Source organism: Prunus avium, chromosome 1 (genome assembly GCF_965620075.1).
Source record: "Prunus avium chromosome 1, drPruAviu1.hap1.1, whole genome shotgun sequence".
In the NCBI taxonomy this organism is placed as follows: Eukaryota; Viridiplantae; Streptophyta; class Magnoliopsida; order Rosales; family Rosaceae; genus Prunus; species Prunus avium.
Genome location: NC_142284.1, coordinates 40,562,051 through 40,574,513, shown reverse-complemented (window position 1 = coordinate 40,574,513; position 12,463 = coordinate 40,562,051). Strand labels below are relative to the sequence as shown.

The following is a 12,463-nucleotide window of genomic DNA, read 5'->3' as shown; positions in this document are numbered from 1 at the left end:
TTATTTTCTATTTTTTTATACTTTTTTTTTTGTCTGAATTTTTTTATATTTTAAACTATTAATTTTGATAAGCTTTTCAGATAATATTTTCGGTTGCCACGTGTCACTATTTATTATAAAATTATCACCTAAAATTTCAGATAACATTTTCGAATTAAATTTTCGGATAAGATTTTTGGTTGCCACGTATCCATCATTTTTCAGAAAGATTTTCGGATGAGATTCTCAGTTGCCATGTGTCTTATTTCAGATCAAAATTTTGGATATTTATTATATAAAAAAATTATAATCTCAGATTTCAGATAAGATTTTCACCCTCTAAAATTGCGCCACGTGTCCCATGTCAGATAAGATTTTTAGATATTTAAAAAAAATTATAATCTTAGATTTCAGATAAGATTTTCACCCTCTAAAATTGCGCCACGTGTCCCATGTTAGATAAGATTTTCAGATATTTTAAAAAAAAAAATTGTAATATCATATTTCAGATAAGATTTTCACCCTCTAAAATTGTGCCACGTGTCATCTCTATCTTCTGAATCCCTTTATAAAACTACACCCTTAACTCATACCTCTCACACCATATCTTATCTATTCTTTCATTTATGAGATTTTACAAAACACATTCTACTCTCAATGTCAAACTTGAGGAGGGTGTTGGAGAGGCAAGAGCGAGAAGAGGAAGAAATCTAGCGCAGACGTGCTGAGGAAGATCGGGAGGTTGATGAAGAAGAGGAAGAAATGCTTGTAGCGGTGTGTATGCTTAATGAATCAAGGCAACACCACCGTCGTCGTGCCCCGAACGTGGACAGACATAGACAGTCTCGGGGTAAGAATCTCTTGAAAGATTACTTTATCCCAAATTCCTTATATCTTGTTTCTAAGTTTCGAGAGAGATATAGAATGCAGCTACATTTGTTCCAAAAAATCATGCATGATATTTGTAATTACGACACATACTTCTGAAAAGTATGATGCTGTTGGAGTTTTGGGTCTTCTCCCGAAGCAAAAACTTACAGCTGCTTTGCGGATGCTTGCTTATGGGGCATCTGCAGAGCAGGTGGATGAGATTGCAAGGATGGGAAAATCAACTATCCTAGAGTGCTTGGTGAGATTCTGTGATGCAGTAGAAAATCTCTACACGAGGGAGTACCTTCGCAAACCTACGCCTAGGGACCTCCAAAGGCTTCTGCAAAAAAGTGAGGCTCGAGGTTTCCCATGAATGATTGGAAGCATCGATTGCATGCACTGGCAGTGGAAGAATTGCCCAATTGCTTGGCATGGAGATTATGGGAATCGAAAGGGCCAAAAAAGTATAATTCTAGAGGCCGTAGCTTCATTCGACACTTGGGTTTGGCATGCCTTCTTCGGAGTTGCCGGATCTCAGAATGACCTCAATGTGCTTGGTCAATCCCCGGTCTTCAACGATGTATTGCAAGGTCATTCCCCCCAGATCACATACGAAATCAACAATACCGTATACTCTAGTGCGTACTACCTTGCCGACGGAATTTATCCTAGGTGAACGACATTCATGAAAACAATTCTGAATCCTCAATCCAAGAAGGAAAAAAGCTTTGCTGCCTTTCAAGAAGGTAACAAGAAAGACGTGGAAAGATATTTCGGTATCTTGAAAGCTCGTTGGGGTATTATTAGGAGTGCTGCTTGGATGTTTGATGAGGAGGTGTTGCGGAGCATTATGATGACTTGTATCATCCTCCATAATATGATTGTGGAGGATGAGTATGATTATGTCCAGAGGTGTTCGAATCGGATCCCATGAACACGGCCTTGACAAGAATTTATGAAAAGCCGATGGGACCAAATGGACATCCATTGGAGCACGAACCGTTACTTCGGGATGGTCGATTCAACAACCCCATGATTAATTGTTACCAGGAAATGCAATCTTCGTATGTTCACGAGAGGCGTCAAGTTAACTTAATCGAGCACTTGTGGGAAATGAAAGGCAATCACAATGGATGAAGTCAAGATTAATGCTTTGTTTTCAAGTTTGCTTTATTTTGTGTGTGGTGTGTTTGGAATTATGCTTTGTTTTTAATTATGCTTTTAATTATGCTTTGCTTTGTGTGTTGTTTGCAAATAAAATAAGGTTTGTTTTTAATTAAACTTTGTTTTCATGTGCAAATATTTTTAATAAATAGTCATATTATTTAATGCTTTTTTTTTATTGAATAAAAGGAAAACAATACAACAATTCTTAATACATATGGCAAATCTTTCAATCCAACCTAATGGTTTTGATCATTTAACCAATCCGTATTGCTAGGTCCATCGTCATGGAAAAGTTTTCTTCTCATCACATCCCTTCGAACAATTCTTCACAATTTCCCAACATTGGTGACTATGGAAACTTTTTTTGCCTTGCCCCGTGGCACCAAACTACATTTGTGCTTGTACGATCTATTAAAAATAAATAATTGGAAATGCAACCAAAAAATGAATATGGAACAAAATATAAATAATTTGGAATTGCAAGAAAAAAAATTGATTATGCAACAAAATATAAACAATTTAGAAATGCAAGAAATAAAATGATTATGCAACAAAAAAATAAATATGTAAGACAATATAAACAATTTACAAATGCATGCAAAAAAATTATTATGCAAAAAAATATAAATAAATTAGAAATGCAAGAAAATATAAATTTAATATGCAAGAAAAAAAAAGTTACGTTAAATTGAATAAAACGAGAATTATAAATATTTTACCTCATTGGTAAGATTTTGACCACTTCGAATGTTGTCCCTCGCTTTTGTCAAGTCATCCCTCCATTTCCCTAACTCTTTATTCAAAATTTTCCACTTGGATTGCAAGGCCATTTTCGTCCAAGTTAAACCGGATCTATCAGCAAATTCTTCATGAATTTTTCTTCACATATGAGAAAACTTCATCTCATTGCCTGACATTGGGCAATGACTAACTTTCACCCAAGACTCACACAACACAATATCTTACACAGTAGTCCAAGCGCCTCCGGCTTCGACAGAAGAGGCCATTTGTTTTTTGATACAAATGGAAACTAGTAGAAAAATGTGAGTGAAATGGAAAAAATATTGGAAGGAGAAGAGTTTGTATGAAGATTTGGTGTGAAAAGTGAATAGAATTGATAGGTATTTATAGGGGAAAAAATCTAGTATTTTTTTGGAATTTTTTTGGCCAAAAAAACGAGGGCCGTCGGATTTCTGGGGAAAAAAAAAACCTCTTCGCAGCATCCAGGAAGCGCCACGTGAAATTCACACGCCAACATTAAAAAAATCTTGAACTGCCGCTCGCTGACGTCAGTGCCTTCGGGCTGTAGCCCAGGCAGGATTTGCTCGTGGGCTTGCCAGGGTTGATGGGACCCACCGCTTGCCCGGGCTTCTTCTCTCACGCTGGAGGCCTCCTGGGCTCACATGGGGGGCCTTTTTCCCCATTTTGGTGTTGGGGTTGACATGCTCGTATGTGCTAAAGCAATCAAAGACTTAAAGAGTCACGAGTTCACCGTTTAGGCAGTTTTACATTCGTTGTAAGACCATGGGACACAATCCTAATGTTGTAACTTCAAGTTTCTTTTTTCTTTTTTTTCTCTTTTTAGAGCAACTCCACCCATTTGCCCTTTGCCATGGCAAGGGGGGAGTTAGGGCAGCCACTATTCAGGTGAATAGTAGTTGCCCTTGCAAATAGTATTTTGTGTTTCCATCCGTTGCCATGGCTAAGGGCAATTACTATTCATTTTTTTGTTTTTTTCACAAATTTTTTTACCTCAATAATTAATTCGGATAATATTTTATTTTTAAATCCTAAAGAATTAACTTTGAGAATATTTCGGATAAGATTTCTTTTAATTATATTTTGTTTGATGTATTGAATGTGTTGAAAATTGTGTAGAAAATGAAAAATAATAGAAGGAGAAGAAATTATAAGAGGATTTTGTGTTGAAAATGAAGAAGAATGGTAGGTATTTATAGAAAAACAGTTCAGAACTTTTTGGTGAATTTTTAAATAATTATTCAAATTTTTTTCACTTTTTTTTTGTAGATTTTTTTCAATTTTTGTTGTTGCTGACATCATTAATGACGTCAGCAAACTGAGGTTGGAACTAAGGCAGATCTTGCCTGAGGGCTAGCCTGGGTTCGTGGGGCCCATCTCCTGCCAGGGCAAGCCCTTGCCGCTGGAAACAAGATTTTGGCCCAAACCCCCCCCCCCAGACAGAGGCTTGGGCACACCGCTGGAGTCGCTCTTAGGTATGATCTCAAAGACTCCAAGTTCCAACCAATAAAATAGAAAATAAAACATTAGTTTTCCATATTCAAATTGCTGCATTATTTGTTTGAAATGGGCCACAAAATGCACAACCCATTATCATGAATCCAACCCATTATCACAGAAGACTTGTGTTGTGCCCCTACAAACTCACCTTAAAAATCTCCTATTAATTTTTGCATCAAGAATTTCCAAACCCCAAAAAGCCCCAACCCCCCTCACTCGTCTTCAGCTCCCTCCCTCCTCTCTCTCTCTCTCTCTCTCTCTCTCGCTCCCTAAAATCCCTCCCGCCGCTTCGTGTTCTCCAAAACCCTCACCACCACCACAACCACCAGCGCCACCTGGTGGTGCGTCTCGCCGATCACCACAAAACAGAAAACCCTAGAACCCCCCCAATAGTCGAAATGGCGGCCACCGCGGCCTCGGACCTCTCCGACGGACCAGTCCTCAGCCTCATCAACAAGCGCATCCGAGCGCTACGCAAGAAACAAAACCGCATAATCCAGATGGAGGAGGCGCTTTCCCAAGGCAAGGTCCTCAACAAGGAGCAAGAGGAGGTCCTCCGCTCCAAGCCCGCCGTCATCGTCCTCATCGAAGAGCTCGAGAAGCTTCGCCAACCTCTCTCCGTCGCCATCACCGAAGAGCATGACCTCGCGGTGCACCGCCACCAGGTCTCCGCCTCCACCCAACCACTCTCGGATGATAAACCCCAAGAGGACGACAAGTCCAATGTCGCCCAGCCCACTGAATCTGACGACCGTCAAGGTGCCTCCGTCGAGGAGCTTCTGAATCTACTCTACTTTGGTTCCTTGTTCGATGTCAAGTCGCAGAGTGACTTCACCCGGATTATTCTGACCAGGACCCACGAGAGAGAATGTTGCTTGACCTACGATACCATCACCGACGACGATACTGAGATGCTCGGCGCGAGGGACTTGGATTTGATTTCGACTCTCGGTGGGTTATTGATCTCGCGGCCCGTCGATTCCAGCTTGTCGCATAAGAATGCGTTGCAGCGCTGCATCGAGCACGCCAAGCTTTGGCTCGCTAAGTCGGACCAACCCATTGAGCCTAATGCCAGTGTGACTTGTAAAGTTTCAATCTTTTTGTGAAATATGTTTAGTTGGATTTTGCAAATTATGTGGTTGATTCTCTGACATTTAAGGTTTAATTTTTATGTAGATGCGAGCTTGAGAGAGAGACTTAGTAAGATTATGGCTTCGGTCTACTTTACTACTACGCCGGAAATGAAAGCTCCAGTGGAAGTTGCTGCGGCAGCTGCTGCTGGGAACTATGCTCCTTTTCAGGTGCAGGTGCCTGTCCAGGTGGAAGGTGAAGTTGCACACTTCCAGCAGAAGGTATAACTTGATTTAGTTTTAAGTTTTGGCTACTTGTGATATGGGGTCTGCTTTGTGTTGTTCCAATAACAATGTTGGGGCTTAGTTCATTATGATCTTTTGTGTGTTTCGATTGTGATGCATGATTTGAAGTCATGATTTTGTTTTTAATTCTTAGTTCAGCATATCATCGAAAGAATTATGTTTAGAAAAATTAAACAATGATATAAGCAAAGAAAATCTCTGAGAAATGGTATATTTGGGTTGGTTGATTAACAAGCTATGCCTCAGAACACATAAACTTAGACATGTTATGTGGGCAATTTAGCATGAGTTGTGGACCATCTTTTCTTTTTAAGAACATTTGTCTTCTTATATTCATGCTTATATTTTTCTGTTGGTTGATGGAAACGTTGAAGTGCAAGATGTGGTGATCTGACTCTGTTTCTGTGGGGCATAGTAGTGTCTATCATAAGTGTAAAGAGGGTTTAATTGACTGGAAGCTGGAAATTGGTAGAACAATCTCAGGAACTAACTACTGTGAGTAATGAGTTGTTGGAGGCTTATGTTCCCTTCTAGATGCAAGTATTTTGGAAACAATGAAATAGTGAAAGATGTTTTCTTTGTTGAACTGACCAACATAAATTAGAATAGTGCAGATTGATATTTAGTGCTACATGAAACTATGATTATTTGAACCACAACCAGAATTAGGTCTCAACTGAGGTCGTATTTTATTTTGAAGGCTCAGAAGTTGTCATTCTGTGAGCATTCATTTGTGGGTCTGTGTGCCCTTGCCCCTCAAACATGATCTGTGAAAAATTTATGTGCTTCTTGTATGTGTGACAACAATAGTCATAATTATTCTGAATGCTATGCCCAATGATCATTAAAAAATTTCTAACATGCATTGATGCATTTTGTTGTGAAATTGAAATTTCATTATCTCCTTTACAGCTGAACCACACATATTTAAAAAAACAATTCTATCTTTTTCCACTACTCTTTAAGATATTTGATATGATGTGTATATGCTTAGAACCCTCTAGCCCTTTGGGGTAGGTAGTTGTTGGTTCCCATCTCACTTTGTATAACATGTCATGTACAACTTTGCCGCCATCTAAAATGTTTAGTTTTTTGTAACCCCATTCGACTGAATCTGAGCCATATTATTTAAAGTAGTCTGGTGGTTTTTTTTTTTTTTGGGGGGGGGGTTGGGGGGGCGCGCTCTGCAAAGATTATGTTGTTGGAGAGCTAGAAGTTGATGATACCTACTCCCCACTCCGCTCCCTTTAGGGATTTTTGCTCATGAATCTATGGTTGTTATATTTCAGTCTAGTTTAGTACGTCTGGTTGCTGCCAGAGGGTGCATTTTAGTGATGCGCCTGTTGTATTTCAGCCTAATCTATTTGCTTTGGCATTGGTCCTTAGCTCCACTGCATTTCTCCTGAACCCATTGTGCCTGTTTTGATTTAAATGCAACTTGAGACTTGTGGAGGATGTATGTGAACTTGTCCACTACCTAAATTATATGATTAACAAGTTCGGAGGCAGACTTGACTTCCATTCTGCAAGAAGTTAACTTCTGTATTGACCATACTTGTCAGAGGTTTGAAATTATATGATTAACAAGTTCGGAGGCAGACTTGACTTCCATTCTGCAAGAAGTTAACTTCTGTATTGACCATACTTGTCAGAGGTTTGAAGAAGGGCGCGTGGGAGAGGGGGGTTGTGGTTGGTAGTGGTGGTGTAATTCAAATAGGGGTAACTTTTCACAAATAGGCAGGGGTACAATGCATCTTTTTTAGTTTACCTTGGAGTTCTTTTTATTTGCATGTGAGAGATGATTTGAACGAGTGCATTGAGATCTATCCAAAACTTTGAATCAAGATTGTCTAATGCATTTCTCTTTCTTATATATTTATAAGATATAAAGATATCTTTCCTTTTTTTGTTTAATATGGTATGGATGACAACTTGAGCATGCAATGTTTACTTGTTTCCTTTTGACGATACATATGGGATAGCTATCTTTATTTCAACTCCATTGTTATGCTGTTTCTGGTCACACCTATTTATAATATATTTGATTACTTGATTTTGTTATTGTTGTTGTTAACTGAGCAATAGCAATTGGTCAAGTTATAAGTGTTGAATTTTCTATATATGCTCTGTAGGATGAAGACACAGCAAATTTTCAAGGAAACGAGACTGGTGATAACCAATCCAGTCGCACAGAGGAACTTCAGAAGGTGGTGCTCTGTGCTTAGCATTCTACAGTCATTCTTTCTTTTTTAGCATTTTACTGTCAATTCTTCCTAGAAATTGTTTTTATTTATTTATTGAAATAAGGGACGTTCTTGCTTTACAGGATGAATTAGAAACAGAAAATCCTTCTGAGGTTGTCTCGGTTCAACAAGAACAAGCCAAGCTAGAAACAGAAGTAGAGTACAATCAAAGAGATGTAGAATCCGAGCAACAGCAATTTTCACGCAGGCCATATCAAAACCAAAGAGGTGGTCGTGGTGGAGGTGGGCGTAGAGTAAACACCAATGGCCGTGGAGGTCGGGGCAGTGGAAGAGGAGGTGGACCCTACCAGAATGGCCGCAACCAGTTCTATGACCAGCCTGGAAATTATTATCCAAGGAACTACTATAACAGTAGGGGAAGGGGCGGTAGAGGTGGTGGGCCCTCTGACAACCACCACGGTTCCGCAGCTCAAGATGGCCATAACTCGGCCAACGTTGGAGTTGCATCATGACAATACTGTTAGTTTCCATAGGATGCTTCTTTACTAGTTTTTATAATGGGGGTTGTGATTGGGGGTGGGGGTGAAAACGTTTTCTGCATTGCATGAAATATTGTTTGGCTGTGGGTTTTGCTGTTGACGAATTCACCATCCAGGACGTCTTTTGGTCTTTTGTAGTTTCAGCTCATGCATTTTGTGGTCAAAAACTTTGAAAGAGGTAACATGTTGCAGTATTTTTGGGACATGATTTGACTTAATTTAACGCAGGTGCCTGCCTGCCTGATGATTAGATTTCTCCCTATGAGTAGTTCAATTATATCATTTCTCAAAGACCCTGGTAAATGAATCTGTTGCTGTGGCATATGTTCATGGTTGATGGTGGCCATGACCGCTACAGTCCCTATATGCTGATGTTTGTCTAATAATAGAATTTTGACAATTCCATTGTGAATGGCGATAACATATTAAACTCACATGTACTACACGAATGCTAGAATTCGAATCCATACCTTTCCTAAGCGGGCAATTGCTCCAACCATACCAACACATACCAACACACATCCGATGAGGGTTTATTTTTTATAATTAACTATCGTGGTTTGATTTCGGGGTAAAGTATGATCATGATTCATGTCTACTACAAAGTCCATTTAGATTAGATGTACCCCCTACTCTACGTCGCCCAAATAAATTAATCAGCGAATGAGATGCCAAACTATGCGTTTTTGGCTTTAATTGGCCCCCCTCTCTCTCAAAGCAAGATTGCTTTTGTTTATAATCTTCAAAAGCATATCTACTTGTGAATAAACAGATTGATTCATTGGTGGGAGGTAGAGACCAATAAGGAACGAATTGAAAATCAAATGAGTCCTAACACCACAAATTATCACTCAATTTTTCATCTTTGGAAGAAAAAAAAATTATAAAACTTTTTCAGATCGGTCCCAGTATAGTCCTATCCTATGTCAGTCTCTGGTACAGGAATAAAACTTTTTCAGTTTTAGTGGTCTTCATATTTTGGCTTTTTCTTTTCTTTTTTTTTTAAATTTAAAATTTTAAACTTCAATCATAAATGAAATATGAAGATGTTTCTAGCCAAAAGAAATATAAAATTAAAAAGGAAAGAAAAACATGTTGTATTTGTTATTATGGGTATTCAGCCGCAATTTGGGTCTCCCTGTGATTGGATTAACATAAATATTTTTTCCAAAAGCGATTATCATTTGTGGTTTGGCGTTGTGGGTGGTAAGTATGGTCGCTTTTGCTTTATGTGCATGCATGGGTGGCGCGCAACTCGGACGAAGCAAAACATGGGAGCCCTACCTGTAAAGTACAAAAAACAAGATGCTCTTTTTGTTTTTTTGTTTTGCTCCACTGTAGTAAAAAAAAAAGGGCCCTAATTACAATTACGCTGACTTTTAGTTTTAAATTGGATGCTAATGGAGAGAGAATATATTTATCCCATTTTTCTCTTTGCGGTAAGTTCTCCATTAACATATTTTACTTTTGATACGTTGTTTTCATTTCTTTTGACGTCAGATCATAATTTCCTTCTTTTTACCATTGAAGGTAATAATATTGGTCAATTAAAAAGAAGGGTAAAGCCCAATAATAAACCTCAAATCAACTCATAAATATAAACTTTAAAAAACCGTTGGAATGAAAAAAGTCTCACTAGTGCAGTGATTTGGAACAATTGTTCTCAAAGACAATATATGAGCAGTGTACATAATAAAATGGTAGTTGTGTTAAACATGCAACGAATCGGGTTCTTTGTTATAGGTCATCATACAACTCCCTTTTGCCCACTGCCACTATGTAACTAGTATATAAACCCCCCTTGCCCACCACTTACAAATACCCCAACATTTCTTTCTTTGTTCACTAATTTGATCAAACAAAGAAGAAGAAGAAGAAGAAGGAGAAGAGAAAATGGGAAACAACTCATCACACGTTCTAGACTACTCCGATGATGATTCGTCAGGCGGAAACAAGTCTCGCATCATGGCCTTCCATTCCAAGGACCAATGGAACACTCACTTCAATGCCTCCAAAGAAAGCAACAAACTGGTATTTATAAGCGCTCTCTCTCTCTCTCTCTCTCTCTCTCTCTCTCTTATATATATATATATATACACATAATCTTTGAGTTTTTGTTGTTGTTGTACTAATTTGCATGGTGGTGGTGTTGATGAAAAAACTTATATAGATGGTGATAGACTTCACGGCAACATGGTGTGGACCTTGTCGAGCCATGGAGCCAACATTGAAAGAGTATGCTGATAAATACACAGACGTTGAGTTTATCAAGCTCGATGTAGACGAGTTATCGGTATATATATTTTCATTTATTTATGCATCATGAATTTTTGTTTCTATATTATTGAAATAATAATAATAAGGATTTGAGCGATTGATATTAATTGTGTATATGTAGGATGTGGCTAGGGAGTTTGGTGTGCAGGCAATGCCTTCATTTGTTTTTGTGAAGAAAGGGGACGTGATTGATAGGGTCGTGGGGGCCAGGAAGGAGGAACTCCAGAAGAAGATTGAGAAACACAGGAAATAAAATAAAACACCATGAAGGATGAAGAAGCTTGATGGCTGATGGCTGATGCTGTGAGTGAAATTAAGCTCGATCGATCGGGAATATGATGATGGGGAAATAAAGCCAACAAAAAAATAAAAAAGGAAGCTAGAATAAGGTGTCTCCATCCCGGGGCGGAGCCATGTAGGGACCAATGTGGTTCAGGGTCCCCTCAATTTGTTTACCCTTTGTATTTATATATTATATATGATATAAATAGGGAGCTGATTTTCCTACTCCCTTTTACTTTTTAATAAATTTTGTTCTTTTTGGTTTTTCCTCTCTCACTATACATTTGTCTAGGCAAAATTACATAGTCCAACTGCAAAAACTCATGCCCCATGAATAAACCTTGCAGCCATAGTTTTAGTTTTCTATTTTTATTTTTTAAGAAAATAAATTTTAGGCGGCCACAAAGGAAAAAGAAAACAATAAGGGCATCCCCTCTCTTTCTTTCTTTCATGCATGGCGGAGTTATGGTGTTTGTATTTATCAACTGTTATTTCACTTTGATTTTAATTATAAATGGTATGTGGCTTCTCTTCTCTTGCTCTCCTTCCTTTGAGAAGGGTTCAAATCCCACTCAATACTAGTATTACTAGAACTCAATTATCCAATTCAATGCAATCACAACTTGCTTTAAAATCTCAAATTTGATCCCTACAATAATACATATTGAATTCATGGATTTCACATGATTCTTACATATAATCAGCTAACGTTTGGTTTAGTAATCTCTTTTTCGCAATATCAAAAAAATTCTCAACTTTTCATCATTATTATATATAAAAAAAGTAGGTATATTCGTACTTTAAGCACTCCGTGAGATTCCTACCACTATGGTATTGTATATTCATTGGCGCTCGTGCACACGTTGAGCATCACCTTTTCAATCCCACCACAAAGAAAAAGGAATAAAAAGGGTGATGCTCATAAAATGCAGGCCAGAAGGGGTTAATGGTGGAGCTTGGTGCGTTTCCTAATTAGGAATTAGCATTCTTATTTGGAATTGAATTCCAACTATGAAGGATTCATGCGTTTACTTCACGTCAAGAAATTAAAAAGTAAGTATGGCCCACACAAAATTAGGAATTGAATCTGATTTTGGAGGAATTCAATTCTTGGGTGGGAGGTGGTACTCTAATTCCAGGAGAACTAACCCATTAGGAATTCATCTTTTTTTACCCATTATATCCTCATATAATTTTAAAAATTCCAAATTTGCCATTTACTTGAACCCAATAATGAGGATATTTTAGTAATTAGAATCACTCATATCCCAATTTCATATGATTTAGTAAACAACTTCAATAGGAATCCGGAATCTAATTCTCCTCAATCCAACTCATCCTCAATTCAATTTCTCATAATCTTAAGACTTATAAAGAATGAAGAGAGTTGTAATGAGTTTAAAAGTCCAGAGGTATTCAACTATGACTTTTAAAGACATAGCAATCAATACGTTGGACTTGGAGGTAGAAAAATATGCCATGCCCTCTAAATAAGCATGACTTAAATGTT

General features: G+C 38.1%; 2 protein-coding genes across 2 annotated transcripts; both read left to right on the top strand.

Moving 5' to 3' along the window:
* The first annotated feature begins 4,452 nt into the window (after positions 1 to 4,452).
* LOC110772868 (glycine-rich protein) lies at positions 4,453 to 8,650 on the top strand. Its single transcript, XM_021977351.2, has 4 exons — positions 4,453 to 5,358; positions 5,452 to 5,627; positions 7,784 to 7,858; positions 7,978 to 8,650. Exons 1-4 carry the CDS (start codon positions 4,674 to 4,676, stop codon positions 8,365 to 8,367), a joined length of 1,326 nt encoding a protein of 441 aa, XP_021833043.2. The 5' UTR covers positions 4,453 to 4,673; the 3' UTR covers positions 8,368 to 8,650.
* Positions 8,651 to 10,200: 1,550 nt separating this feature from the next.
* LOC110772875 (thioredoxin H2) lies at positions 10,201 to 11,200 on the top strand. Its single transcript, XM_021977356.2, has 3 exons — positions 10,201 to 10,425; positions 10,565 to 10,687; positions 10,793 to 11,200. The coding sequence occupies exons 1-3, from the start codon at positions 10,288 to 10,290 to the stop codon at positions 10,922 to 10,924; spliced, it is 393 nt and encodes a 130-aa protein (XP_021833048.1). The 5' UTR covers positions 10,201 to 10,287; the 3' UTR covers positions 10,925 to 11,200.
* The last annotated feature ends 1,263 nt before the right edge of the window (positions 11,201 to 12,463 follow it).